The 25,590-nt window shown below is 41.8% G+C and overlaps 1 protein-coding gene across 12 annotated transcripts in view; it reads left to right on the top strand.

Moving 5' to 3' along the window:
• The window catches only part of LOC135885529 (sodium channel protein type 2 subunit alpha-like), a 165,932-nt gene extending 140,801 nt beyond the window's left edge, over positions 1-25,131 (top strand). For 10 of the 12 annotated variants that reach the window (XM_065413270.1, XM_065413276.1, XM_065413274.1 and 7 more), the window contains 7 exons: positions 1,522-1,644; positions 13,674-13,958; positions 18,993-19,046; positions 19,888-20,025; positions 22,297-22,401; positions 23,207-23,477; positions 23,948-25,131. In XM_065413270.1, coding sequence (XP_065269342.1) covers positions 1,522-1,644; positions 13,674-13,958; positions 18,993-19,046; positions 19,888-20,025; positions 22,297-22,401; positions 23,207-23,477; positions 23,948-25,131 — 2,160 coding nt within the window. Of the gene's footprint in view, positions 1-1,521; positions 1,645-13,673; positions 13,959-18,992; positions 19,056-19,887; positions 20,026-22,296; positions 22,402-23,206; positions 23,478-23,947 lie in introns of all 12 variants that reach the window. The other 2 variants (XM_065413275.1, XM_065413272.1) reach the window with 1 other exon arrangement.
• Positions 25,132-25,590: the final 459 nt, after the last annotated feature.

The following is a 25,590-nucleotide window of genomic DNA, read 5'->3' as shown; positions in this document are numbered from 1 at the left end:
GTTTTCTGAGTTTGGTGAAGAGTTGAGCCAACCTAGAGCCTTTCATCCAAATCCTCATCCCCTACAAACCTGGATGGCACTGATAAAAATAGAAGTCCATTCCAAACCACCTCTGGTTGTGGTCTAACCAAGATTTTGCAAAACCAAACATGGGCTCCTTGCCCCAGCTATTCAGAATAATTTGTGACAAAGTTTTAGCATAGTTTGATAGACACTCCTGGCAGAAGACATATCATGCACGAATTTTCTTGCTGTATTGGCGATTAGGAGGGGGAAAGTACTTCCTAATATGAATAAATTAAGTAATACTCAGATCTGTGAATCATCATTCCAAGGAGCCTTACTTCGAACAGTCCTCTGTATAGGTAGGGGAGGTAAGCCATAGCAGGAAGACTTCTATGGGTCTGAGGAAGCTTCACAGACAAAGAGAAACACCTTTTCTTGCACAAACTGAGTAGCCTACAACTGATTACTTTTTAGTGTACCTTGATCCTTGTGAAAGATGCTACAGAATTCAATAAATAACTTTTTGGCACAAGGTTCTTCATACAACACTGAATATAAAGCCTTTAATAAAACACAAGATTGATCGCACAAATTAATTACTGAGTTACATATTGACACATCAACTCTTGATTAATAGTATCCTGAATTCTCAACAGACTTTCAGTTTTTTTTCTTCATTGTGGTGTTTGGGCCCTGGAGAATATGACTACTATAAGTTTCTAAGGACTTTAAGCCTAATCCTTTTCCCACTGAAGCTGATGTCAAAATTTCCATTGATTCCAGATCAGGCCCCTGATTGAGAGTAATAAGGCTCTTGTAAGATTTTAAGGCAAATTGGTTAAAATATAAACACATTGACAAACTATGTAGATTTATCTTTATTGCTTTACAATAGGTTCTTGGTGTAGCTTCTCCTCAGCTAAATTTATAGCAAAATAAGTCAAAAGGGTTTCTTACACTAACAGGATTTCATCAGCATGACAGACTTTATGTATGAGAAATTTTGTGCCACCAGGATTTCACTATGATGCCCTTTATGAAACATTTTTGAGTAAGGTAGTAACACTGTCACAGTCAAAATATTGTGTTAGTAAGAATTGTGGAGACAGTCATCCAACCTTTTACTATTTTTCCTGAGAATGTTATGATTCATCCATACCATGATTTCTCAAGGGCAGTAATGTCAGAAAAAGACTATTTGTGTTTTTTAGTCCAGCCCACAACCTGTATTTTGCAAAGGTACTTCCTATATCTAACCTGTTCATGTATATATGTAATGATAGTATCATAGATCAAGAGACTAAGAACTTCAGAAATTCACTAACAACTTGATGTCTCTTCTTTTCCAGTTTTTTCCACTACCCAGTTGATCTTGCTGTTAGAAGCACAGGGCATCTAAGAACATTTTCCTAATATCCAGGCTGAACTTTTCCACCTTTAGCCATTATATCTTGCATCCTTCAAAGGGCAATACAAGATACATACAAATAATTTTTCTTTGTTTTTTTTGTGTAGGTTTCTTTGATTAGCTTAACAGCTAATGCCTTGGGCTACTCTGAACTTGGTCCAATTAAATCACTTCGAACGCTACGAGCTTTGAGACCTTTGAGAGCCTTGTCGCGATTTGAAGGAATGAGGGTAAGATTAAATAAAATAACCTGAACTCTTTATTTCATAAAAAGCGACTATTCATACAAACATGCACAAGAAATTTTAAAAAAATAGGAATGCTGTACTCACTCTTTATTGCACCTTTGTTACTGAGTTCTACAGAACTATGTTTCATTATGTTGTTTCTAACCATATGCAATTGTATGCATTAGCTGTGCTCATTTGGGTTACTTAATCTCTAATTAATCTTCAGAAGTTTTTTTAGCTGTCAGTTCCTAGCAGACTTAGCTGTAACAAGTTTAAAAGTAAATTGATTCTATTTATATTTTTTCTCATAATTAGCTTATTTTTAAAGTAATCTTTATATAGTGGAATCTTTATATAGCTTCATAATTTTTATATATTTTGCATACTTTATATACAGTATGCAGAATGGCCTCATGTAGGTATAGAAAAAACAGAATGAGAAGTGTTTAAATCTATTTTTATTATTCTATTGGCTGTCAGGTGAAGTTTATACGGAATAAAGGACAGAATGATCCCTTTCTTTATTAGGAAGTTAATCACAATAACTAAAATATCTTGATCGCAGTAAGAGTCATTTATCAAATATGCGTACCTACATATAATATATTTGGTTCTCTTTTGTACAGAAATTGAATTATTGCACAATATCTGTATCACTCAGTAAAATATAGATTTGATTAGTATTTTTCTTCTGTTGATGTTTTTCTCTCTTGTAAGGTTCCATGAAGACACCCCATCTAACGTTATGTGAAACAAATATTCAGTGTGCTTTTATGATTTCTGCAATAACTACTGTCAACATGATTGTGACCCAGCAGTGTGGGAGATATAAATCTTGTTTCATTCTTTGCTGCTTGGATGTATTTATGTAGTGACACAGATGAACATATGTAGCACTTTGCCTCAGTGACAAGAGTTCTTCTTCGAGTGCTTGTTCATGTCGATTCCAATCAGGTGTGTGCGCACATGCACGATGGCCGGAAGATTTTTCCCTTAGCAGCATCCATCGGGTCAGCCTGGGCGCCCCCTGGAGTTGCACCCTCATGGCGTCTAATATATAGCCCGGCCGACCCGCCACCCCTTCAGTTCCTTCTTACCGCCAGTGACGGTGGCTGGAACTTCCCTTGGCTCTTGCTCAGCAAGTTTCTTCGTTATTCCGTGTATATAGTTAGTTAGTTGTTAGTAGTACTCCAGTTAAAGTATAGTATGGTAGTTGGGGGGTTTTCCCCCCACTCTGGTCCCGGCGCCGTGGCATGCCGTGGTCCCCGGGATTTAAGAACTGCGTGGCTTGCGCCAAGCGCATGCCTAAGAGTGATCCGCACTCGTCGTGTCTTAGGTGCCTGGGGGAGACCCATCAGAAAGATTGTTGCAAGATCTGCTGCGAGTTCTGCCCGAGAACACTTAAAGAACGGGAACAGCAGCTGAAGGTGATCCTCATGGAGGCAGCCTTGTGCCCCCATTCCGACCCGGGCTCGAGAGACCTGACCCCTACAGCGACATCCTCGACGTGGCATGCCCCAGCGCTGTTGGCGACTTCGGCGCTGAGGAAGGACTCCTCTAGGGACACTCGGCACCGCTACGGCTCCTCACGGGTTCCATGTGATAGTAGGCACCGCTTACAGCGCTTCAAAAGAAGAAAAAGCCAGACGACCGTTCTCCTCTGGCTAAGCCTCGAGAAGTGTGACCCCCCAGGCAGGCCACTCCTCAGCGTCTCCTTCCGGGGCCGTGTCGACTCCTGTCCAGGTGAGGCAGTTGAGTCTGGCCCCACCTCAATCTCTGGTGCCTTCGCAGCAGCTTCAGCTCCCGTCCACGCCAGAAGCATACCAGGCTGCCAGAGATCTCCTCCTCCTGTTGGCACCATTCTCACCTGCCAGGGAGGAACCCTCAGCGCCGACGGAGCCCCGTCCTCTGGTGCATTCGAAAGGAAAGCCTACTATGATGTCGAGGCGCTCCCCTTCGCCTTGTCCATCGGCACCTACACGCTCCGACAGAGAGCCTTCCCGCTCCCCGAGCTCTCGACGTTCAAGGCACCGAGGATTGGCTCCTCCGTGGTCTTCAGTGTCTGAGACTTTGGAGTCGGAGCCCGACTCTTATTGCTCAAGTAGGAGCAGAAGCCGTAGAGCGAGGTCAAGCAGAGACAGAAGGGAGCAGCAGGTGTGGCCTCTGCAGTGGCAGAACCCGCCTCAGTGGCCTTTCTGGACTCCCTGGGCTTATCACCAGGGCCAGTGAGGAACCCAGGGCCCACACTCAGCGACATCCATACTCGGCTCCGACTTTGGCACCGGCCTTCGCGATGGTGACACACTCATCTCCCACTCCTGCACCATTGTCTACGTCAACTTCGATGCAGGCATCTACGGCCCAGGTGCCAATGTCGGCACCTGACCCCACGACCCCAGCGGCTCCTGTGAGCGTGCCAATGCAGCTCCCTCCTGTGAGACTGATGCCGACGCCAACATTGGCTATGATGCCTATGGCCCCGGCACCATCATCGGCACCACCTCCTCCAGTGCTGCCCCAGGAGTCACGTGACCTGTCCAGGGCAGATGGCAGGGAGCTTCCACCACTGGCACACGCTTCCTCCTCCTTGTCGACGGACGAAGTGTTGGCAGGGACGTCCATTGCTCCTGCATTAGAGGACAACAGAGTTCTACTGCAGTTGCTCTGCAGGACTGCCCAAGGTTTGGTCATCAAGGCTGAGTAGGTAGTTGAGGACACAGATCCCATGGTGGACATCCTAGCAGCCTCGGGGCCTTCACGGGTAGCGTTACCCCTCATAAAGACAGTGGTGGACACCACCAAGACTCTGACAGACACCGGCATCCCTGCCACCAACTGCCAAATGCAATGAGCGCCGGTATTTCATCCCCTCCAGAGGCTTTGAGCATCTCTACTCCCATCCACCTCTGGACTCGCTGGTCGTCGATGCGGCTAACCAGCGGGAGAGACAAGGTTTCCAAGGTCCTTCCCCAAAGAATAGGGATGCTAAACGCCTGGATCTCGTGGGTAGAAAAATCTACTCCACTGGTGGTTTACAACTCTGTATTGCTAACCAGCAGGCCATTGTGAGCAGGTACTCTTATAACACCTGTGCTTCCATGGCTAAGTTCACGGAGCTCATCCCTTCGGACTCTCGGTCAGAGTTACCGCCTTGGTGGAAGAAGGGAAATTAGTCTCCCGCGCTTCACTGCAGGCAGCCTTAGACGCTGCCACAAGAATCATGGCGACAGGGGTGGCTATGCAGCGGGGGGCCTGGTTGCAAGTCTCAGGATTACCCTACGAAGTCCAACAAACAATTCAGGACCTCCCGTTTGAGGGTGAGACTCCGTTTTCAGAGAAGACGGACAAACAGCTCCACAGCCTAAAAGATTCCCGAGCCACCCTCAAATCCTTGGGCTTGCATACCCCCGCCACACAGCGGAGACACTTCCACCCACAACCTCCTCAAAGATTCCAGCAGCAGAACAGCCAGAACAATTCTAGGAGGAGGAACTGGAGCGGTAGGAGAAGGCAACTTCCCTCCGCTAATCAAGGCCAGCCCAAACTGCCCTCTGGCCCTAAGGCCTATCCTGGACCTGCACGACCTCAACAAGTTTGTGAGGAAACTCAGGTTCCGCATGGTCTCCCTGACCTCCATTATCCCTTCACTGGATCCAGCAGACTGGTATGCCACCCTCGACTTGAAGGACGCATATTTTCACATAGCAATCGCGCACAACCACAGAAAGTTCCTCAGGTTTGTGGTTAAAGGTTCCCATTACCAATTTACTGTCCTCTCTTTCGGCCTGTCAGTGACAGCTCGAGTCTTCACCAAGTGCATGGCAGTCATCGCCGCCTTTCTGCGAAAACTTCTGATACAGGTGTTCCCATACCTCAATGACTGACTGATCAAAGGCCAATCCAGGGCTCAGGTGGAAGCTCAGGTGGCATTCATCAGAGCCACCTTCGAGAATCTGTGCCTCCTACTGAACAAGACTAAATCACCTCTGTCCCTGGTCCAGAGGATAGAGTTCATAGGGGCGGTTCTGGACTCAACCCTAGCCAGAGCATTCCCACCGCAGGCGAGATTCCAGGCCCTCGACACCATGATCCAGGGACTCGGGCAGTTCCCCACCACCACCACGAGAAATTGTCTCAGACTTCTCAGCTACATGGCGGCCTGTACGTACGTGGTTCGGCATGCCAGACTCAGGCTTCGGCCGCTTCAGTCGTGGCTTGCATCAGTGTACAGACCTGCCAGGGACAGCTTGGACAGGATCGTGACCCTGCCTCACCCTATCCTCGACTCGCTCCTGTGGTGGACGGACGCTTAGCAGGTGTGCTCAGGAGTCCCCTTCGCTGCCCCACAACCATGCCTGATGCTAGTGATGGACGAGTCAGACTTGGGATCGGGAGCTCATCTGGGGGACCACAGGACACAGACAGATCTCCGTCTTCATATCAATGTCAGGGAGCTCAGGGCAGTACACCTAGCGTGTCAGTCATTCCGCCTGTATCTAGCAGGTCGATGTGTATCCGTCATGATGGACAATCCGCGATGTTCTATATCAACAAACAAGGGGGTGCACGCTCCTCTCCCCTGTGCCAGGAAGCCCTCGGGTTATGGGACTTTTGTATAGAGCATTCAGTCGATCTACAGGCGTTGTACCTTCCAGGGGTCCAGAACGAGCTGGCAGACTGCCTCAGCAGATCTTTTCACAGCCACAAGTGGTCCCTTCGCCCAGACGTCGCATCTTCACTCTTCCAGAGGTGGGGCTGTCCTCTGATCGACCTCTTTGCCATGCAACTCAACAGGAAGTGTCAGCAGTTCTGCTCCTTCCAGAATCACAGTCCGGGCTCCACAGCAGACGTGTTCCTCCTCCATTGGGAGGGACCGCTGCTATACGCCTTCCCACCCATACTGCTCGTCCACAAGGTTCTGCTCAAGATCTGCAGAGACTGGACTCGAGTCATTCTCATAGCACCAGCCTGGCCCCGCCAGCATTGGTACACGTCTCTCCTAGACATGTCAGTTGGAGCCCCAATTACCCTGCCGCTCTTCCCGGACCTTCTCACGCAGGATCACGGGCGGCTCCAGCACCCGAACCTGCAGTTGCTTCATCTCACAGCCTGGAGGCTCCATGGCTGAATATGTTCGAGCTATTCTGTACAGAACAAGTCAGACAGGTTCTCTTGGGCAGTAGGAAACCCTCCACTAGAGCCACGTACCTGGCCAAGTGGAAGAGATTTTCAATCTGGTCAGCTCAACGCGACTTTCCCCCGGCGCTAGCCTCAGTGCCCCAGATTTTGGATTACCTTTTGCACCTAAAGCAGGAAGGTCTCTCCTTGTCTTCTGTAAGAGTACACCTGGCTGCCATCTCGGCTTTCCACCCGGGGGTACAGGGCCACTCGGTTTTCACTAACCCCCTGGTCAGTTGCTTCCTGAAGGGCTCGACAGGTTGTACCCGCACGTCCACCAACCAGTTCCTGCTTGGGACCTTAACTTGGTCCTTTCTAGGCTCATGGGGCATCCCTTTGAGCCTCTAGCAACATGCTCCCTGCTCTGCCTCTCCTACCAGGTTGCGTTCCTGGTGGCAATAACTTCAGCCCGGAGGGTGTCTGAGCTCAGGGCTCTAACGACCGAGCCGCCCTACACTGTGTTTTTTAAGGATAAGGTTCAGCTCAGACCCCATCCGGCCTTCTTCCCGAAGGTGGTATCACAGTTCCACATCAACCAGGACATTTTCCTCCCAGTTTTCTACCCTAAGCCTCATGCGAGTAGCAGGGAGCAGAGGCTCCACACACTCGACATCTGCAGAGCGCTGGCCTTTTATATCGAAAGGACGAAACCGTTCAGGAAGTCGGTACAGCTCTTTGTCACAGTAGCGGACAGAATGAAGGGCCAGCCTGTTTTGGCATGGCGCATTTCATCATGGATTGTGGCCTGCATTACCGAGTGCTACAATCTAGCAGGAATCCCAGCGCTCCCGATAACAGTGCACTCTACAAGGGCCCAGCTTCAGCAAAAGCTTTCCTGGCTCAAGTCCCCACCCAGGAAATCTGCAGGGCAGTGACGTGGTCATCGATACACACTTTGCCGCACATTATGCAATTACTAGGCAGGCCAGAGATGATGCGGCCTTTGGTAGAGCAGTACTCCGGTCAGTGGACAGCTCCGACTCCACTTCCTAAATTTGCTTGGGAGTCACCCGACTGGAATCGACATGAACAAGCACTTGAAGAAGAAAAAACGGTTACTCATCTTCTCGTAACTGTTGTTCTTTGAGATATGTTGTTCATGTCCATTCCAATACCCACTCTCCTACCCCTCTGTCGGAGTAGCCTGCAAGAAGGAACTGAAGGGGTGGCGGGTCAACAGGGCTATATATTAGGCGCCATGAGGGCACGACTGCAGGCCGACCCGACGGATGCTGCTAGGGGAAAAATCTTCCGGCCATCGTGCACGTGTGCACACACCTGATTGGAATGGACATGAACAACACATCTCGAAGAACAACAGTTATGAGAAGGTGAGTAACCGTTTTTTCAGAGAGGAAGCATATTTTTTCATGTGCACCAGAAAAAGAGTATGAAATAACTTAGGAATAGGTGGTAAATATTAGCTGCTTTAAACTGGTTTTTAAAGCAAAGGGCAGCTCAGGTTTCCTGCAGCAGTAACTGTATCTGCTTTCACATTCAGAAGCAGATTAAAAACAAAGTCCTCCATTTCCACCAGGCCTTCTCTTCCCTTCAGAACTCTGAGAGCACCTCCTAGCCCACCACCTCATCACCAAAGCCTAGACTCTCAGCAGAAACATCAGGTTCTGCGTGAGCGTAAAACAATAAAAATACCCTCAGTGCTCCTTCCAGGATTCTCTGAAGAATCTCTCTTGTATTGTAGGAGAGGGAAGAGAATGTTTCTCTTCATGAGATGAGATGTCAGTAATGGGGGGGCAGGCAGGGAACCAAGGTGAACCAGATGAGAATGTGCAGGAGCTTGTATATGTTGTGAGGAGTTTGATAGTGTGGGGGAGGGAGGGAGAGAAAGTTGGAATACTGCTGTTAGGAAGAAGGATTTCTGTAGTGTTCATCATATGCGTGTGGCTGTGTGTTTCTCTGGGAAACCTTCCTCTTTTTCATCTTTATAAGCTCTTTCCAGATGCCTTGTCCTTAGTAGCTGAGGACTAGATGTGTACCATTTCTACAGTGGTGAGGTCCACAGAGGTAGAGTTAGAAGCTGTATGATAGAAAAGTGACCTACTTTAGTTGAGGCTTTGATCAGGGTGAGGAACCTTTACTGGATTTAAGTTAAGTGACCTTGTTTTGGTCCCTTGTGCCAATGAAAACACCTAACTTGTATTATAATAGAATTGGATATTCTTCATAGTATTCTTCTTGATTGTCCTTGTTGTGACTCACTAGCCTATACTTAGTAGGAAGAAAGTATGTTCATATAGTTGTTCTTACAGAGTTCCATTGAGTTTGCTTAGGACCATGATATACTGTAATTAGTATTTCCCAAGGGGTTGTGATCTGGGCTCTCTTTACAGGAGCAAATTCCTTTTGGGGATTTCAGATGCAGCCTGCCTCCAGAGTCTGTAATGAGGTGCAGCTGTTACAGTCCTCTGATAGCTACTATAAAGTGACTGAGCGCTGTTTTCTGGGAATATGGTGGCCCAGGAAGGACCACTATCCATGTTATGATAATCATGGGAACACAAGGTCTTATTTTCAGATGCAGACCAGATGTCAGAATTCTCATTCTTAGCAGTTTCAGAATCATAGGGCATTTGTTGGCAGGAGCCCTCTTCTCTTGTTAATGCTTTCCATTGCAAGGTCAGTGCACACCTTAGAACATCAATACATTAATAAATGTTCTTTGTTTTCCAGGGTGAGGAAAGAGAAATTGTGTGGAAGATTGGTGGCAGGGGAGAGGTTGTTAAAAAGAAAAAGGGGGGGGGGGGGGGATTCCCATGCAGGATGATTCTGATGCCAGATGACCCTGTAATAGAAAGTGGGAAATGAAAAACCTATTGAACATGTCTGCAAGCTATGTTTCCTTTTATTTATTATTAATAAAGCAAAAAACAGCTTAGTTAAGACCTGATCTTTACCCCATTGATAGGGCAGAAAAAAGTAGTGTTGCCTACAGTTAGGATTGCCCACTACTTTCTTTTATAAGCCTCAGTTTTCAGTTGCTTATAACTTTGTCAAAATGTAACTGTGTAAACTGAAATATTCCATTCTGCCTCAGGGTGGATTTTTAGTAAAGTTTATGGAAAAAGTAGTATGTGATTATGTTAACAAAAAAACCAACCCTGTATCGTAATGCACATGCACAGTGGGGTGGAATTAAGGTTGCACAGGCAGCCTTAATTCTGGCATTTCCTAATATTTGAGTACTTGACTTTGCAACCTTAGCATTTGACCAAGGACTGTACATACTAAATAATAAGTTAAAAGGCCCCTTTTAAAAGTAAGATGGTGAGGCAAACTCAGGCTTGGATTGAAAATCTGCTTGCAACCTTAACTATGGACTAACATCTCTCCATAATCCTTTTAGTTGTGAACCATTCTTATAGGTTGCTGTAAGTCTCCTCCCTCGAGTCCTTCATCAAAACCTTCTGTGAAGCCTTCCAGCTTCAATGATGGCACATCATTCCGTGTTTGCCTATATGGTACCTGTATGTATTTTTAAATATTGTGTTGTAATCACATGCGTCTTTTTAGATTGTAAGATCTTTGGGACAGAGCATCCTCTTTGTTTACTACAACCTATGTATTGTCAAGCACAAATTGCACTTAGTGGCATATATCCATATTAGGACTCTTGTAGCAGGAAATCAATGTAAACACCCAAATCTTTCTGACAATAACCATTTGGTCCATTGCTCATGCTCAAAGTTTCTGCCAATACACTTGTGATTTCCAGTCAATTAGCCAGTCTATTATCATTGTCCACTGAGTGAAATGTACGCAGAATATAAATATTGAAAAGTAAATTTGATTTTTAAAATATATTTAGTTTTAATTATCTAAGGAATTTGGTTTATTTAAAATAGGACTCGTAAACTGACAATATCTATTTGAATATTTCTGATTGTCATTCATATAATGTACTCCAGAATCCACTACCACAATAGCTTAATCCTTAATTCCTTTAATTAAAATACCAACTCCCTTAATTTTATGGTTGATCTTTGTTCTTGGCACATTAATTGATATCCATGTACCCTTTTTCCTTTCAAAAGAAATTATTTACAAAGTGTACTGTATCACTGAATCACCACCTGTGGTGGAAATTGGCAACATTCTCTAGGATCCCACAGATTCTTTAGGATCCCACAGTAGCTAGTTCCTGCCACCTACTGTATACAGAGCAGAATGGCATGGTATATAAATGTATGCAGTGTTGTTGTAGCCATATTGGTCCATGGATATTAGAGAGACAAGGGGGGTGAGATAATATCTTTTATTGGACCAACTTCTGTTGGTGAGAGAGACAAGTTTTTGCGCTTACACATCCCCTTAGGCTTGCGATCCTGATCTCCAGCCAGAGCTGCAACAACCACACTGCCATTTTTAGTGCATTAGCTCAAGACCTGCTTGCACAAGTCTGTCTTCCCCGGGCTGGGAGGCTCATTCCCAGCTGCAGCAGACATATGCTACGAGTCTCAAAGGATACACTATACTCAAAATTGCCCCCGTTTTTTCCCTCTGGTCACCAGGCTTTCCCTGGGTTTCTTGCCAACTGCAGTTTGTGTTTTGGCAGACCTCTCGGGCACACACATTTTACAGCCTTGTATCACTGATGCCTCAGATCAGGCACCTTTTAGGTACTTTTGGCTCTTAGCAGACGTCAGAAATATGATTTCTAAGCAATAAAATTCGCCACTAGTCCTATCTCTGCTGCATTGTCACACCGAGAATTCAAACAGTTCAAATGAATGAAGAAAGTCAAATTCATTATGAAAAACCTGACTTCAACAATGATTGCAACATCTCCAGGAAATTATTTGATATTGATAAATCTTGTGGAGACTTACTTTCTGTCTCTATCCATTGTCACCAGAGTTTTCTTAAGGACCCACTATTTTCATTCCAGAACCCTTTTCTTCAGTCTCTCAGTCCTTAGGGCATGTACAAAGATACGGGCACTGGTGGTCTCTGGTCCACATTCTAATAGAAGCAATCTCATTTCAAGAGTTTATGGACACATCCTCTCTACAGGAAGATGACTCTGCGGTTAGCTTGTATAGCAAATCCAACACCTGGGGATGGATAATGACATGCTATAGGGCAGGCTTTTCCCAACATAGGAGAGGTTCCTGAAATCCATATATATAAACCAAATCAAAGAGAAGTGGAAGCCATCAATACAGCTCTGTCTTTAGTTGCTGAGAAACCATGGTCTCAGGAATATGGACTACCCTCTGGAGAGTTAAGACATAAACCCTGTAAGTTACAGATATTGGCCAGGTTGGATTACCTTCAGGAAGACATGGAGGTAGGTCTGAAACCAACTTCACTTTATGAACATTAGTACTGTTTATGTTGGTTCAAAATCAGCAATTGCTCAAATCTAGGATCAGACTCATTTTCCTCAATAAGAGACCTTAGATAATCTTTTTCAAGCACTTTTTCTTCTTCCATATGCCATCTATTTATGTAAAATTATTTATTTGTAGCTGTCACTTTTGTAGAAGAGCAGCAGCATATCAAAGTTCTGTCTATTTAGAATACTTATAATTGATGATGACACAATGGTTATGCAGATTGCTTTGTACTTCATCACTAAAGAAAATTCCACTTCTCATATGTCTCAGGAGATCATTTGACATTTTGCCTCAAACTATTTCAAAAGGATTAGCTAAAGTACAAGTTGGAAGCATAAAACAGAGATCTAACATATCTGAAATGAAGCTGGGTCTGGGACAATCACCATGCATCTTTCTAAGTTTTCACTAGAAAGGCAGATAACTTCAAGTATCAGTATTTTCGTTTGCAAGATGGATTAAGGTATTGCGTGAGAGGAATTTTAAGTGCTCTCCAACCAACTACAGCCAGTAAGTATCACAGTGCACCAGCAGATCCACACCCATGTTCTGGGCAGAAAGATCCCTGAAGGCTGAGACATGGTGAAAAAATTCCAGTTTCATTAAACAGTCTAAATTGGCTCTTCAGTTCTCTGTGGACTCTTCCGCAAAGGAGCGATAACCCCAAAGGTTAGAACTAATGGAGAAATTTTTGTAGAAATTAAATTATCTGGTATGAAGAGCCAAAGCTGTTCTCCCATGGGATACCACACTTAAGTTCCTTATTCAACCAGCAGGAGGTACTCTTCTTTCTGCCACCCTAATTATCTATATTATAATGGCAAAAATATTGATCATAATATAATCTGAAACTATACATGCTTTTATATACACTGAAATAAAATCATATTTTAATTTGAAATACCTAACAAGATTATTATAAGTGGTGCTTGAAAGGTACTCTAATGATCCAAATGAACATATAATACAAGTGGTCTATAATATAAAGTGGTCTATTTCTGTGACAGGGTTGTCTTTAGTAAGTAAAATAGTAATGTATGAATAAATATACTGTAAAGGTATTATGTGTTTTACAATTCTTGAAGTCCTAATTTTGTCAACCTCTGTACTGTTTGCAAAGATCTATAGATCAATCAGTCCTTATCATCAGTCATTGTTTATGTACATCAGTAATGATTTGTCAAATTTATTAATTTGAATGTTATATTTCTTTAACGTGTATTTCTTTTTTCCCTTAGCGTACACATTTTATGATTACGTCTTGCCACTTTTAAAAAAAAATAATTCTTATTTTTCATCTTGACATTTTAGTCTTCACCTTTTTTCACGTTGTTTCATTGTGTGGCTTGTAATAAGTATTTGAAAAATAAGATAATTTGTAACTACATTTTGGAATAAAATATTTTTGCTGTTAGCCTTTTTAGAAGAATGCCTAATTACTTTGCTGCTATACGTTTTTTTTACAAGCTTTTCTCCCCTGTATTTCTTTATTAGGTGGTTGTGAATGCCCTTTTAGGAGCAATACCGTCTATTATGAACGTACTTCTGGTTTGTCTTATATTCTGGCTAATTTTCAGCATAATGGGAGTAAATTTGTTTGCTGGCAAGTTCTTCTACTGTGTTAACACCACAAGTGGTGACACTTTTTCAAGAGAAATTGTTATGAATAAAACTGATTGTGAGATTCTTATGAACAGCAATAAAGGAAAAGTCCTGTGGAAAAATGTGAAAGTAAACTTTGATAATGTTGGAGCTGGCTATCTTTCTCTGCTTCAAATAGTAAGTGACAATTCTGTATATATTTTTATAGTTTAATTCCCTGTCTATAGTTTATAAAAGCAAAGTTGGATTCCTTAATTTTCATTATCTTGCCATAAAGTCATAGATAATCTATTAGTGAAAATTGTTAGTGCATTAAATATATGAAAATTTGGGAGTCTTGGAGAAGGAAACTGTTTCTATGATGTCCAAAAGCAAGTTTCCATGGAGATTACAAAAATGTAGTTCCAAAGCGGACATTCTGGACCTTTATCAGGGATTAATAGGTGGCTTGCTTAATTATCTTTTTGATGCTGTTCCACGCAAGCAGATTAATATTGGTATTTGGTATCAATTTAGCATGCTCATGTGTAAACTTTGGAAGAGGAGAGGTGTTTACTATCAGCCAGAATATATAGAATGAAAAAGAGAGGACTGTTGAGAACAAAAAAAAAAAAAAAAGGTTTAAGTTCTTCCCAAATCTCTGCAGATTTCACTAAAATATTCCAATGCTACAGAGTAGCCCAGTACGGAAACTGAAGGACCTTTCCCAATTTTCAGAGAAAAAAAATAAGGAGGATAAATTTAGTGATTTAAAAATAGAGATCAAGTAAGAGGGTTTTAAACCACCTTCTCTTTCTCCATGTTGTATGCTCTCTCCCAGTTTTTCTCCAGTTCAGTTGCTTTCCAACCATTACCCATGTTTTGGGGGGCTTTTGTTTAACTCTGGGCCAGCAGGTTCAGAAGAACTGCTTAGTGTCATGATTTTGAGCACAAGTATTTTCCTAGCAGACCATCTGTAGAATGAAACCAATTAGGACAGGAACATGCATTTCTAATCAGGTTCACTTGGCAAGCTGCTTCCGGGAAAACATTTGTGCGCATAAACACATGCTAATTATTCTCTCTCAAACTCTGGAGCTGGTAGTCCTCTGCTGGCAGGCTACCTTTGTGATTGCTCTTGGGAGAACCAGCACTTAATGTTGAGGGTTAGGCAATTGCATAAATTATCTATTCTGGATTACATGGGTGTGTCTGCCTCTGTTATATGCACTGTAGTTCAACTGTGTATTTGAATATGAATTCCACATATATTCAACATGTCAACATACTACATGTTGTTTCTAGTAAAGTTTAAAAAATTACACATTTTTGTATGGTTTGTTTTTACCCAATATTGTTAATTATGTAGTAGAGATTACAGTATTGGGGGGGGGGGCAGTTTAACTGATTTCATGTTTCTGTTTCTTTTTTCAAGTACCAGTTTTTAACGTATCTAATAAGTAATTATTAACAGAAGAGATGGGCAAATGCCAGACAATAATTTCTCATGAATATTTATTTGCATTAACTCAACTTGCATCAGCCTTGGTCACACCTTGATTGTCTTTGACCATTTGAGTAAAGTTTTTTCACATTTATGTTAACTGAAAATGACTTCACTTCACAGAATCACTTCAACTAAATAGAGGCTAAATGCAATAAGAAGGTGCCAGTGAAGAACCCAGGAGGAAGGGAAGAGCTTATCAACAGCTCTCTTCTGACAATCCAGTTTCTCCACTATATTGGTGGCAATGTGGTGTTTCTCAAATCCACCCAGGCATGGTGGCTGTATACTGACACATGCCACAGTTGCTACTAAGACAGAGGCAGTTTGTGCTAATAGATATATGATTAGTGATTTATTAACTGAGCCAAAAGCCTATGCTCGGATGGACCTCTCTTGCCACTGTAGCTCCAAAGGGCATGCTATACTGAAGCATTCACTGCTTCATAGAACTCAGCCACATCCTTTTTCATTCGAAAATTGCATCCCATTTGCTTTTGGAAGGCTTCTTTTTTTTAAGGAAAGTAGAGGGAATAAGTCAAATCCCAACATCTTTGCACAGTATACACTCAATAAAAGGGCTTTGGATTGCAGTATATGGTGCCCCTCTAAATTATCTCAGTACTTGTTTTTTGTGTCCAGTGTTCAAGATAATACACATTGGAAAGAATTATTTGAATTGCTTACACACATTGCTAGATATAAAATAACTGTGACCACCCAAGAAGAAAACCTGGGCATCATTGTGGAAAGCTGAATGGAAAAAACTATTCATTTCCTAGTGGTGGTCTTAAAAATGAAATGTTAAGATGCATAAAGAAAGGGATAGAAAATAATGTCTTGCTTAGCAGTACAGCCTTAGTTGGAATGCTCAGTTCCAATGTTCCATCCTGGTGACCCCATCTGACCAAAGAAGCAGCAATGGGGGGAGGGGTGAAAATGACTAGAAGCATGGAAATACTTTCATGTGAGGAGAAGGGGGGAAATTGGGACTGTTTAGTTTAGGGAGGAGGGGGACTAGGATAAAAATATATAGAATAATAAATGATGTAGAGAAGTTATTTGAGGCTTCTATTTATCTTTTCTTAAGAGTACAAAACCAAGGTGACATTCAGTGCAACATAGCTCATTTAGTCATTTTCATAAATAATCAGTGGAACTCATTACTGCAAGATAATATTGAGGCCAAGAGCTTGGTAGGCATAAAAGAAGGATTAAATATATATATATGGATAAGTGGGTTACAGAATATAACAGATATAAACCTGGTTGTTCAGAGCACAAGACAACCACTAGCTGATGGGATTAGAAAGAAATTTGTCCTCGGTTATTCCATAATTGTTTCTCAGTTTCTCATACCTTCCCTTGAAGCATGTAGCGCTAGCTGCTGTCAGAGACAGAACAATGGTCCATCTAGTCCAGTGTTCTGAGGCAGTTCCTCATGTGAAGACACTGTCCCTGCTGAGGTTGAGCTGTTCTTTCTGGCACTGTGGCTACTCTGCTGCCTCTTAAGTGGAGGCACTTGTCCTTATCCACTACATGGCTATTAGGAAGGCTTCCCTCCACCTGAACTATGTTGCTGCGCATTGTGGCTTTTCTGACTAGCATATATATTGCAGCAATTGTGCTTTGTGTTGTTTTTATGACACAAAAATGTTGCACTGGTTGGACAGCTGATGTCAGTGGAAAAATAGTTCCACAACCATGATTTCTTCCTTTGTTGTTTATCAGATGCTGTACTTCGTACTTCTGATTGCTTACATAGAGTAGCAAAGACAGCAGTACCCTGGGAGTCTCCATAATCTCTTCTGGTCCCTGTGGCCTATCCTATTCCATTCTAATGCATTTCTCACTGAGCCCCATATTCCATCTCTTGAATATTTTCTTTTTGGACATCGTGGAAGTAAAATGTTAACATCATACTATGGCAATCTCTTTACTGCCCGTTAGTACAAAGTATCCTATGATACACCACAGGATGACCCATATGTTCCCTTTCCTCCAAACCTAGAGAATAACATTGGAGGAACATCATTTTTATCTCAGAAGAAGAACCATGAAATGTATTATCTCCATATAAATCCAACTCTCCTTTTTCAGATATATTGTCAACCTGTGCACCATTCTGTGGCTGGGCAACAACTTGCATCAGATCATCTGTAAAACTCCCTGCCTGACTGTTTTTGCCAGATTTTTTGCCGCCCCGCCCCCCCCAAACATTTCTCTATGGTGACATCATACTGTGTGCCCACATTAGGATGATTCCCTTGCATTTACATGGTGCCTAAATCATGGGTTTAGGGATTTTTTCCCCTTCATTGTTTGTATAACTATTTGCCTTATTTACTGTGAATGCTGATGACCAGAAAAAGGAAGTTAGTTATCGATGCTGCTGCAACATTAACACACCAAAAGGACCAACACCGCTGTCCTGAACCCTGGCAGAGTGGCTATTACAGGAATCTCACAATGCCCATCATGAGGCACATACATATACAAAACTTTTGTGTGCTAGACAGAAAATTACAGACATCAGTAAATGCAGTTCAGTTATTTTATCCAGGATAAGAGGACAATGTCTGCACAACTACAGAGTGATAAATTTGTTTCCAGAGCCAAGGCAGGAGAAGCTATTACAGGAATCTGACTATAGCCTCTCAAAATAGGAATTTCTTTGTATGAATGTGATAAGAGAAAATTAAATGAAAATTTGTCTGTCCTCAGCCAATAAATCTTAGATTTTTTCCCCCCTAGGAACAATGCCTAGAGCAAAGCCTGTGTGCCCCCAAAATGAAAAGTTTTAAATACATAACATTTCCCAAGCCTGCTTATTTTCTGCCTTTGTAAGCTGTTCCAATCCTCTCCCTGAGAAATTCAAAGCCACAGTGGTCTGTGAAAGCCTTTCTGATGTTTGTAACAGTCAGAAAATGGAAACAGAAACATTACCATGTGAGTTAGCTGTATGACTGATTAGCTCAGATGTTGACCAGAACTCAGCCCATCTATGGATTTTTTTAAGAGTTTGCTTAATAATTCAAATAATGAACACATCCAGGAAAATCAGAATTTGTTCAGGGGTATTCTGTGATCCAAAAGAAGCAGCTGAAATTAATTTGTGAATTATTTTACTCATCTTTTTCCAAGATACTAACTTTAAAGTAGAGCTATGCAAGTAAGTGATTCGTTGATTCACTGGCAAGTCTGAATTTCTTTAAAAAAAAGTAAAGTGGGATCAAACCAAATTTTTCTATTTATTTATTTTTTGTTTTTGGAGAATGAAAATTCTGAAGAAAAATTCACTTTCTGTTGAACAAAACATTTCATTTTGATTTTGAGATTTTAAAAACATTTTTGTGTGAAATAAAATTAAAGATTTAAAAATGAAAAGTTGTTTCAGATGGAAAAATTGAAACATTTCATTTATAAAATGTCAAAATGTAATATTTTGATTTTTAAAAATTTGTCTTTAACTGAAATAATTTGGCAAAACTGACATGAATTTGTGAAATGTTTCAGTGTTGCCATATCTGCATTTTTTTTTCCCCAAAAAAATTTGTGGCAAAAAAAATTCTCACTGCTATACTTTAAGTACTTTTATTCTATGAATATGCAAATACATGTTGTGGGAAATGGGGGTCTTTCTTTCATAAGAATATGATTGTAAAATGTTTCATATTTTCTTTGACCTGAAGCTTGACACAGAATTTTAACACATTGCCTTTTCATAGGCTACATTTAAAGGATGGATGGATATCATGTATGCAGCTGTTGATTCCATAAATGTAAGTACAGTACATATTCTAAGTCTATTTGTTTAGAGTGGGTAGACTCTAAGGTGCACATAACGCTTCTTTAATATCTAACTTGAATGGCAGTGAAAATGAAAGCTTAAAACATGGAAAACCTTGTATACAAATTAAATTTATAAAGTAATTAAGTGCACATTTCAGATGGAGCAACTTGCTTTCTTACAGTAGTTGTTTACAATAAATTTTACTAACTAACTAAAAATAGATTAACAAAGGCTGACAAAGGGTACGTCCAGACTACCCGCCAATTCGGCGGGTAGTAATCAATCTATCGGGGATCGATATATCGCGTCTCGTCTAGACACGATACATCGATCCCCGAACGTGCTCCCGTCGACTCCGGAACTCCACCAGGGCGAGCGGCGGTAGCGGAGTCGACGGGGGAGCCGCGGCCGTCAATCCCGTGCCGTGAGGACCCGAGGTAAGTCGAAATAAGATACGTCGACTACAGCTACGCTATTCCCGTAGCTGAAGTTGTGTATCTTACATCGACCACCCCCCCAGTGTAGACCAGCCCAAAGAATGCTTAAGTACTGCTCCAGAATAGCCAAATGTCATGGCTTTCTTGCTTTTTTGGTTAATGAAGTTTGACTCACTGCATCCAGTTTTCAAAAATGACTTGCAAGTGTGCACAGACAACCTGCATTTTAATGTACCAACTGTGACATATGCATTTACCTGCTTTGTGTACCTGGTGTGCACTGAAACACACAAATAATTGCAGAAATTTAGGAGGCATTAGAAACATCCTCTTCAGACAATTGGTCTCTTATTATTTAGTGCTGACATTTTGCTATTTCTCCTTATTTTGTAGATAGACCAGCAGCCCAAGTATGAAGAAAACCTGTATATGTATCTTTACTTTGTCATCTTTATCATCTTTGGGTCATTCTTCACTTTGAACCTTTTCATTGGTGTCATCATAGATAACTTCAACCAACAAAAAAAGAAGATAAGTATTCTAGCATTTCATCACTACATCAGAAAGAGCTGAATATAAAAGAAATTATTTAAACATCAAGTGGTCAGCTTTTATAAGGGATGAAAATCATTATCTGAACTCTCTCATAACAGTTGTAGGGAACACGGGCCATATTTGAATCTGGGCCTGGATAACTTTATTTGATCAATTATTAAATGAAGTTTAATATTGATAAGAAATGTTAAAGCAGCTTTTGATTTTAGGTGAAAGGGCACTAGAGCAGACCATGTACTTGCCCTGGTCACCCCACCACCACCACCACCCAAAGTTGTTCTTACTAATTGTCGTAAGGAGTGAGTGAAAAATGTATGAAAGGGTAATTGCTGATGAACAGTTAATCATATTTAGCAAAGTTAGAATGGGCCTTATATCATTAGACTGACATCTGTTACCAGCTCCTTCTCACATGGATCTCTCAGGGTATGTCTACACTGCAATTAGAAACCTACGGTTAGCCCATGCCGGCTGACTTGGGCTCAGGATCTCGGGCTGTGGGGGCTGTTTAATTGCAGTGTAGACTTCCGGGCTCAGACTGCAGCCCAAGCTCTGGGACCCTCCCACCTTACAGGGTCCTAGAGCATGTGGGCTAGCCCAAGCCTGAAGCCTACTCTGCAATTAAACAGCCCTGCAGCCTGAGTTCTGCGAGCCCAAGTCAGCTGGCACAGGCCAGCCACAAGTTTTTAATAGACGTGTAGACATACCCTCAATGTCCCCTAAATAAAGGGACATCTGCTTGTCGTCACTAAAAGATTTTGCAAGAAAACATTCTCTTCAGGCTGGAATTTTCTGCTGCAACCTCAGATTGAGAAACCAAATGATTGGTCCGCATTGAACCATGGTCAACATGTTGGAGCCCCTAATTAGCCTTTAAAGAGTTCCCCAAGGATTGGTCTTGGGACCAATTTATTCAATATTTTTATTCCTGATCTTAGCACTAAAAGCAGGAGTGTGCTAATGAAATTTGCTGTTGATACAAAGCTGGGAGGCATCGTCAATACAGAGGAGAATCGGAACATTATACAGGAAGATCTGGGTGACCTTGAAGACTGGAGTGACAAAAATGTGATGAAATTCAATAATACAAAGTGAAAGGTCGTATCGTTGGGGTCTAATAATAAAAAAATTCAGCTGCAAGCTGGGAGCTCTTCAGTTTGTAGTGACAGAGGCAGAGAGAGACCTTAGTGTGTGGATCAATCACAGGATGCCTATGAGCCACCAATGTGATGCTGCTGTGAAAAAGGCAAATGCGATCTTAGGATACATTAGGTGTGGGGTCGGGAAGGAATTTCCACCCAGGTCAGATTGGCTGTGATGCTGGGGGATTTTTTGCCTTCCTCTGTAGCATGTGGGTGCAGGTCATTTGCCAGGATTATCTGGGCATATCTGATTTAATCATTTCCCTGCCACTGTGAGGGCCTCAGGCACTGGTGCACCTCAGTCCCTTCTAGTATCTGTGTTGTAGTCTTCTTTGGGTTGTAATACTTTGAAGGACCTCTCTGGCTTCAAGATTAGTCTTGATAAGTTTATGGAGGGAATGGTTTGATGGGATAATGTGATTTTAGTCAATTAGGCATTAACGGGCCATCGCGGGTAAAATGAGGGTCCAGCTGTAGAATCTTGCCTGTATGCTCGGGGTTCTGCTGATCGCCATATTTGGGGTCGGGAAGGAATTTTCCTCCAGGGTAGATTGGCAGAGGCCCTGGAGGTTTTTCGCCTTCCTCCGCAGCATAGGGCAGGGGTCGCAGGCTGGAAGATTCTGTTGTGGGTGAGTCAGCTTTTGTGGCCTGCATCATGCGGGAGGTCAGACTAGATGACCATATTGGTCCCTTCTGACCTTAAAGTCTATGAGTCTATGAGTCTCATTTCAGTTGTTGGGTTAGTATGCAGGTGCTGGAGGCATTGTCGGCCTGTGCCAAAGTGGCAAGTTGTACTTTTTTAAAGCAAAGGCAAGAGTTAGCTTCTGCTTTTGCAGATTCTTGGCCCAACCAATTAGATTAAGGGAACTGTTTTCCTTCTTAACATTCCTTTGAAGTATTAAAGTAATTCTTTAAAGCCTAATTTTTCTAGTAAGACTTCATATACTCTTAAATAATTCAGTTTTATGTAATCTATTTTGATCCCTGAATTTTGTCTTTTGAAAGAATGAATACCTGTATAGTAAATTCTGTGTTCGTATATATTTGAATAACCAGTGAAATATCTCTAATGGCATGGTTGTAACCAGTTTTTTCATTTCTTTACTTTGGAGGTCAAGACATCTTCATGACAGAAGAACAGAAGAAATATTACAACGCAATGAAAAAGCTGGGATCCAAGAAACCACAAAAACCTATACCTAGACCAGCGGTAAGAATGCACGTTATTTTACATTCATCTGAATTTGGGAGCAAATCACAATTGCAAGCTCAGTGTCAAACATTTCTGGATGTTATAGTTGGAAATGGAAATGTATGCATATTTCTGTTTCAGTGTGGTAGCCGTGTTAGTCTGGATCAGCAAAAACAACGAGGAGTCCTTGTGGCACCTTAGAGACTAACAAATTTATTTGGGCATAAGCTTTCGTGGGCTAAAACCCACTTCATCAGATACATGGAGTGAAAAATACAGAGGCAGGTATAAATACACAGCACATGAAAAGATGGGAGTTGCCTTACCAAGCGGGGGGTTGACCCCCTCACTCGGTAAGGCAACTTCCATCTTTTCATGTGCTGTGTATTTATACCTGCCTCTGTATTTTCCATTCCATGCATCTGATGAAGTGGGTTTAGCCCACAAAAGCTTATGCCCAAATAAATTTGTTAGTCTCTAAGGTGCCACAAGGTCTCCTCGTTGTTTTTGCATATTTCTCTGTGGTCACAATAGAATCTTTGAATCTCTTCATGTGATAGCTCTCAGATATGAGACAGTATAAAACCAATCCATTTCCTGGAGGAAAACTTAGACTGGCAGACTTATTTTCTTCACTTTTTCAGATTTTATGTTTCACTGATTCCCAAAGCCTTCCTTTAAAAAGAAATAAACTGCATTAGGGCTTTTCTTTCTGAACTAGATCTTATCAGTTACTGTGTGTGTGTGTGTGTGTGTGTGTGTGAGAGAGAGAGAGAGAGAGATTTAATAAAATCCGACTTTTTCACTTTTTTTTTTTTTCCAGAACAAATTCCAAGGTTTGATGTTTGATATTGTAACAAAACAAGCATTTGATATCAGCATCATGATTCTTATCTGCCTCAACATGGTCACAATGATGATAGAAACTGATGACCAGAGTGATGAGATGAAACATATTTTATACTGGATTAACATGGTCTTTATTGTCCTTTTCACTGGAGAATGTGTCCTCAAACTAGTTTCACTCCGTTATTACTACTTCACCATAGGCTGGAACATTTTTGATTTTGTGGTTGTCATCCTCTCCATAGTAGGTAAGAAATAATTACATTTAAAAGGAATCTAATAAATGGAAGGGCAAACATTTGTTATAAAAATTTGTTTTAACAATGGAAGATTTACAAGATCAGATAGACCGTTAGTTAGCTTTCACTTCCTCTGATTCTACAGTAAACAGGAAACATGAATTAGAGCATTTATAGTAATCTTTACATTACCATTCCTAACCTCAGAAACTGCAAATGGGCTTTCTTAGTACTTTAGTATTAATTTTAATATCCATTTGTTTTTCATAACCCACATAAAAAGTGCCAAAACAAATATGGTACCTGTGCAATGCCTTTCAATAGATGCTATTATGCAAAACATAAGAATGCACATTATGACTCTCTCCCTATTCAGAATCTCTACTGGGGATAGATATGGCCTGCATTTATGCTCTGTGATATGGAAATTTTAAATTATTATAAAACAGACTATCCTTTTGTTTTGTTTTGTTTTACAGGTATGTTTCTAGACAAGGTGATTGAAGAGTATTTTGTGTCCCCCACTTTGTTCAGAGTTGTCCGACTCGCCAGAATAGGTCGAATCCTGCGTCTCATTAAGGGTGCTAAAGGGATCCGCACTCTGCTTTTTGCTTTGATGATGTCTCTTCCTGCTTTGTTTAACATTGGTCTCCTGCTTTTCCTGGTCATGTTTATCTATGCTATATTTGGAATGTCCAACTTTGCCTACGTTAAGAGGGAAGCTGGGATTGATGACATGTTCAACTTTGAAACTTTTGGCAACAGCATGATCTGCCTATTTCAAATTACCACGTCCGGTGGTTGGGATATGTTGCTGTCACCAATTCTTAACAGTGGAGAACCGGACTGTGATCCCAATAAACCTCACCCAGGAAGCTCTGTTAAAGGAGACTGTGGTAACCCTTCAGTTGGGATTTTCTTTTTTGTCAGTTATATTATCATCTCATTTCTAGTTGTAGTAAACATGTATATTGCTGTTATTTTGGAGAACTTCAGTGTTGCTACAGAAGAAAGTGCCGAGCCCTTGAGTGAGGACGACTTTGAGATGTTCTATGAGGTTTGGGAAAAGTTTGATCCAGACGCCACCCAGTTCATAGAGTTCAGTAAACTGTCTGATTTTGCAGCTTCACTGGATCCTCCTCTTCTTTTAGCAAAACCAAACACTCTTCAGCTCATTGCAATGGATCTGCCCATGGTGAGTGGTGACAGAATTCACTGCCTTGACATCTTGTTTGCTTTTACAAAGCGTGTTTTGGGGGACAGTGATGAGCTGGATGCACTTCGAATACAAATGGAAGACCGGTTTATGGCAGCCAATCCTTCTAAAGTCTCCTATGAACCAATTACGACCACATTAAAACGAAAACAAGAGGAAGTGTCCGCTACTGTTATTCAGCGAGCTTACAGACATTACCTTTTAAGGCAAACGGTGAAAAAAGTTTCATTTATGTATCGCAAAGAAAAGCATGGTCTGCCTATCAAAGAAGATATGACTCTGGATAAGCTAAGTGAAAACTCAGCTGCAGAAAAAACAAATAGGACCCCCTCCACAACCTCTCCACCTTCCTACAATAGTGTAACAAAGCCAGACAAAGACAAATATGAAAAAGACAATTCAGAAAAAGAAGACAAAAGTAAGGACACCAGGGAAAGTAAAAAGTAAAAGGAAACAAAGAATTCCATTCATCACAAATTGTTTACAGCTTGAGAAAGTGACATCTATGTCAATAGGGCTCCTGTAGGAGGTCTACGCCAAACTGACAGCTTTCACACACACACACACACACACACACACACACACACACACACACACACCTACCTTAAGGTCAGTGCCTATATCAAGACAGTGACCCCTCGTCATCAAACTATGACTCTGTAGGGTAACAGCCTTGCCAAGAGATGACTATTACCAGCTGGTACTGTTGAAGAGGAGACACAACATTGCTACTCAGACTGTTAGGAACATTAAAGGGTGCAAATCTATAATTCTTAAAATGCGTGTGTGTTAACAACAAATACTTCAGTGGCGTAATTATATCCATTCTGTGCATTTCAACGGCCACATTTGTCCTACTTTTAAAATTTCTGTTGGTACAGTCATTTGTTTTAATTCACAGATTTT

Source organism: Emys orbicularis, chromosome 11, assembly GCF_028017835.1.
Source record: "Emys orbicularis isolate rEmyOrb1 chromosome 11, rEmyOrb1.hap1, whole genome shotgun sequence".
NCBI lineage: Eukaryota > Metazoa > Chordata > Testudines > Emydidae > Emys > Emys orbicularis.
The sequence above is the reverse complement of the archived record's forward strand: the minus strand, read 5'-3'. Positions and strand labels throughout refer to the sequence as shown.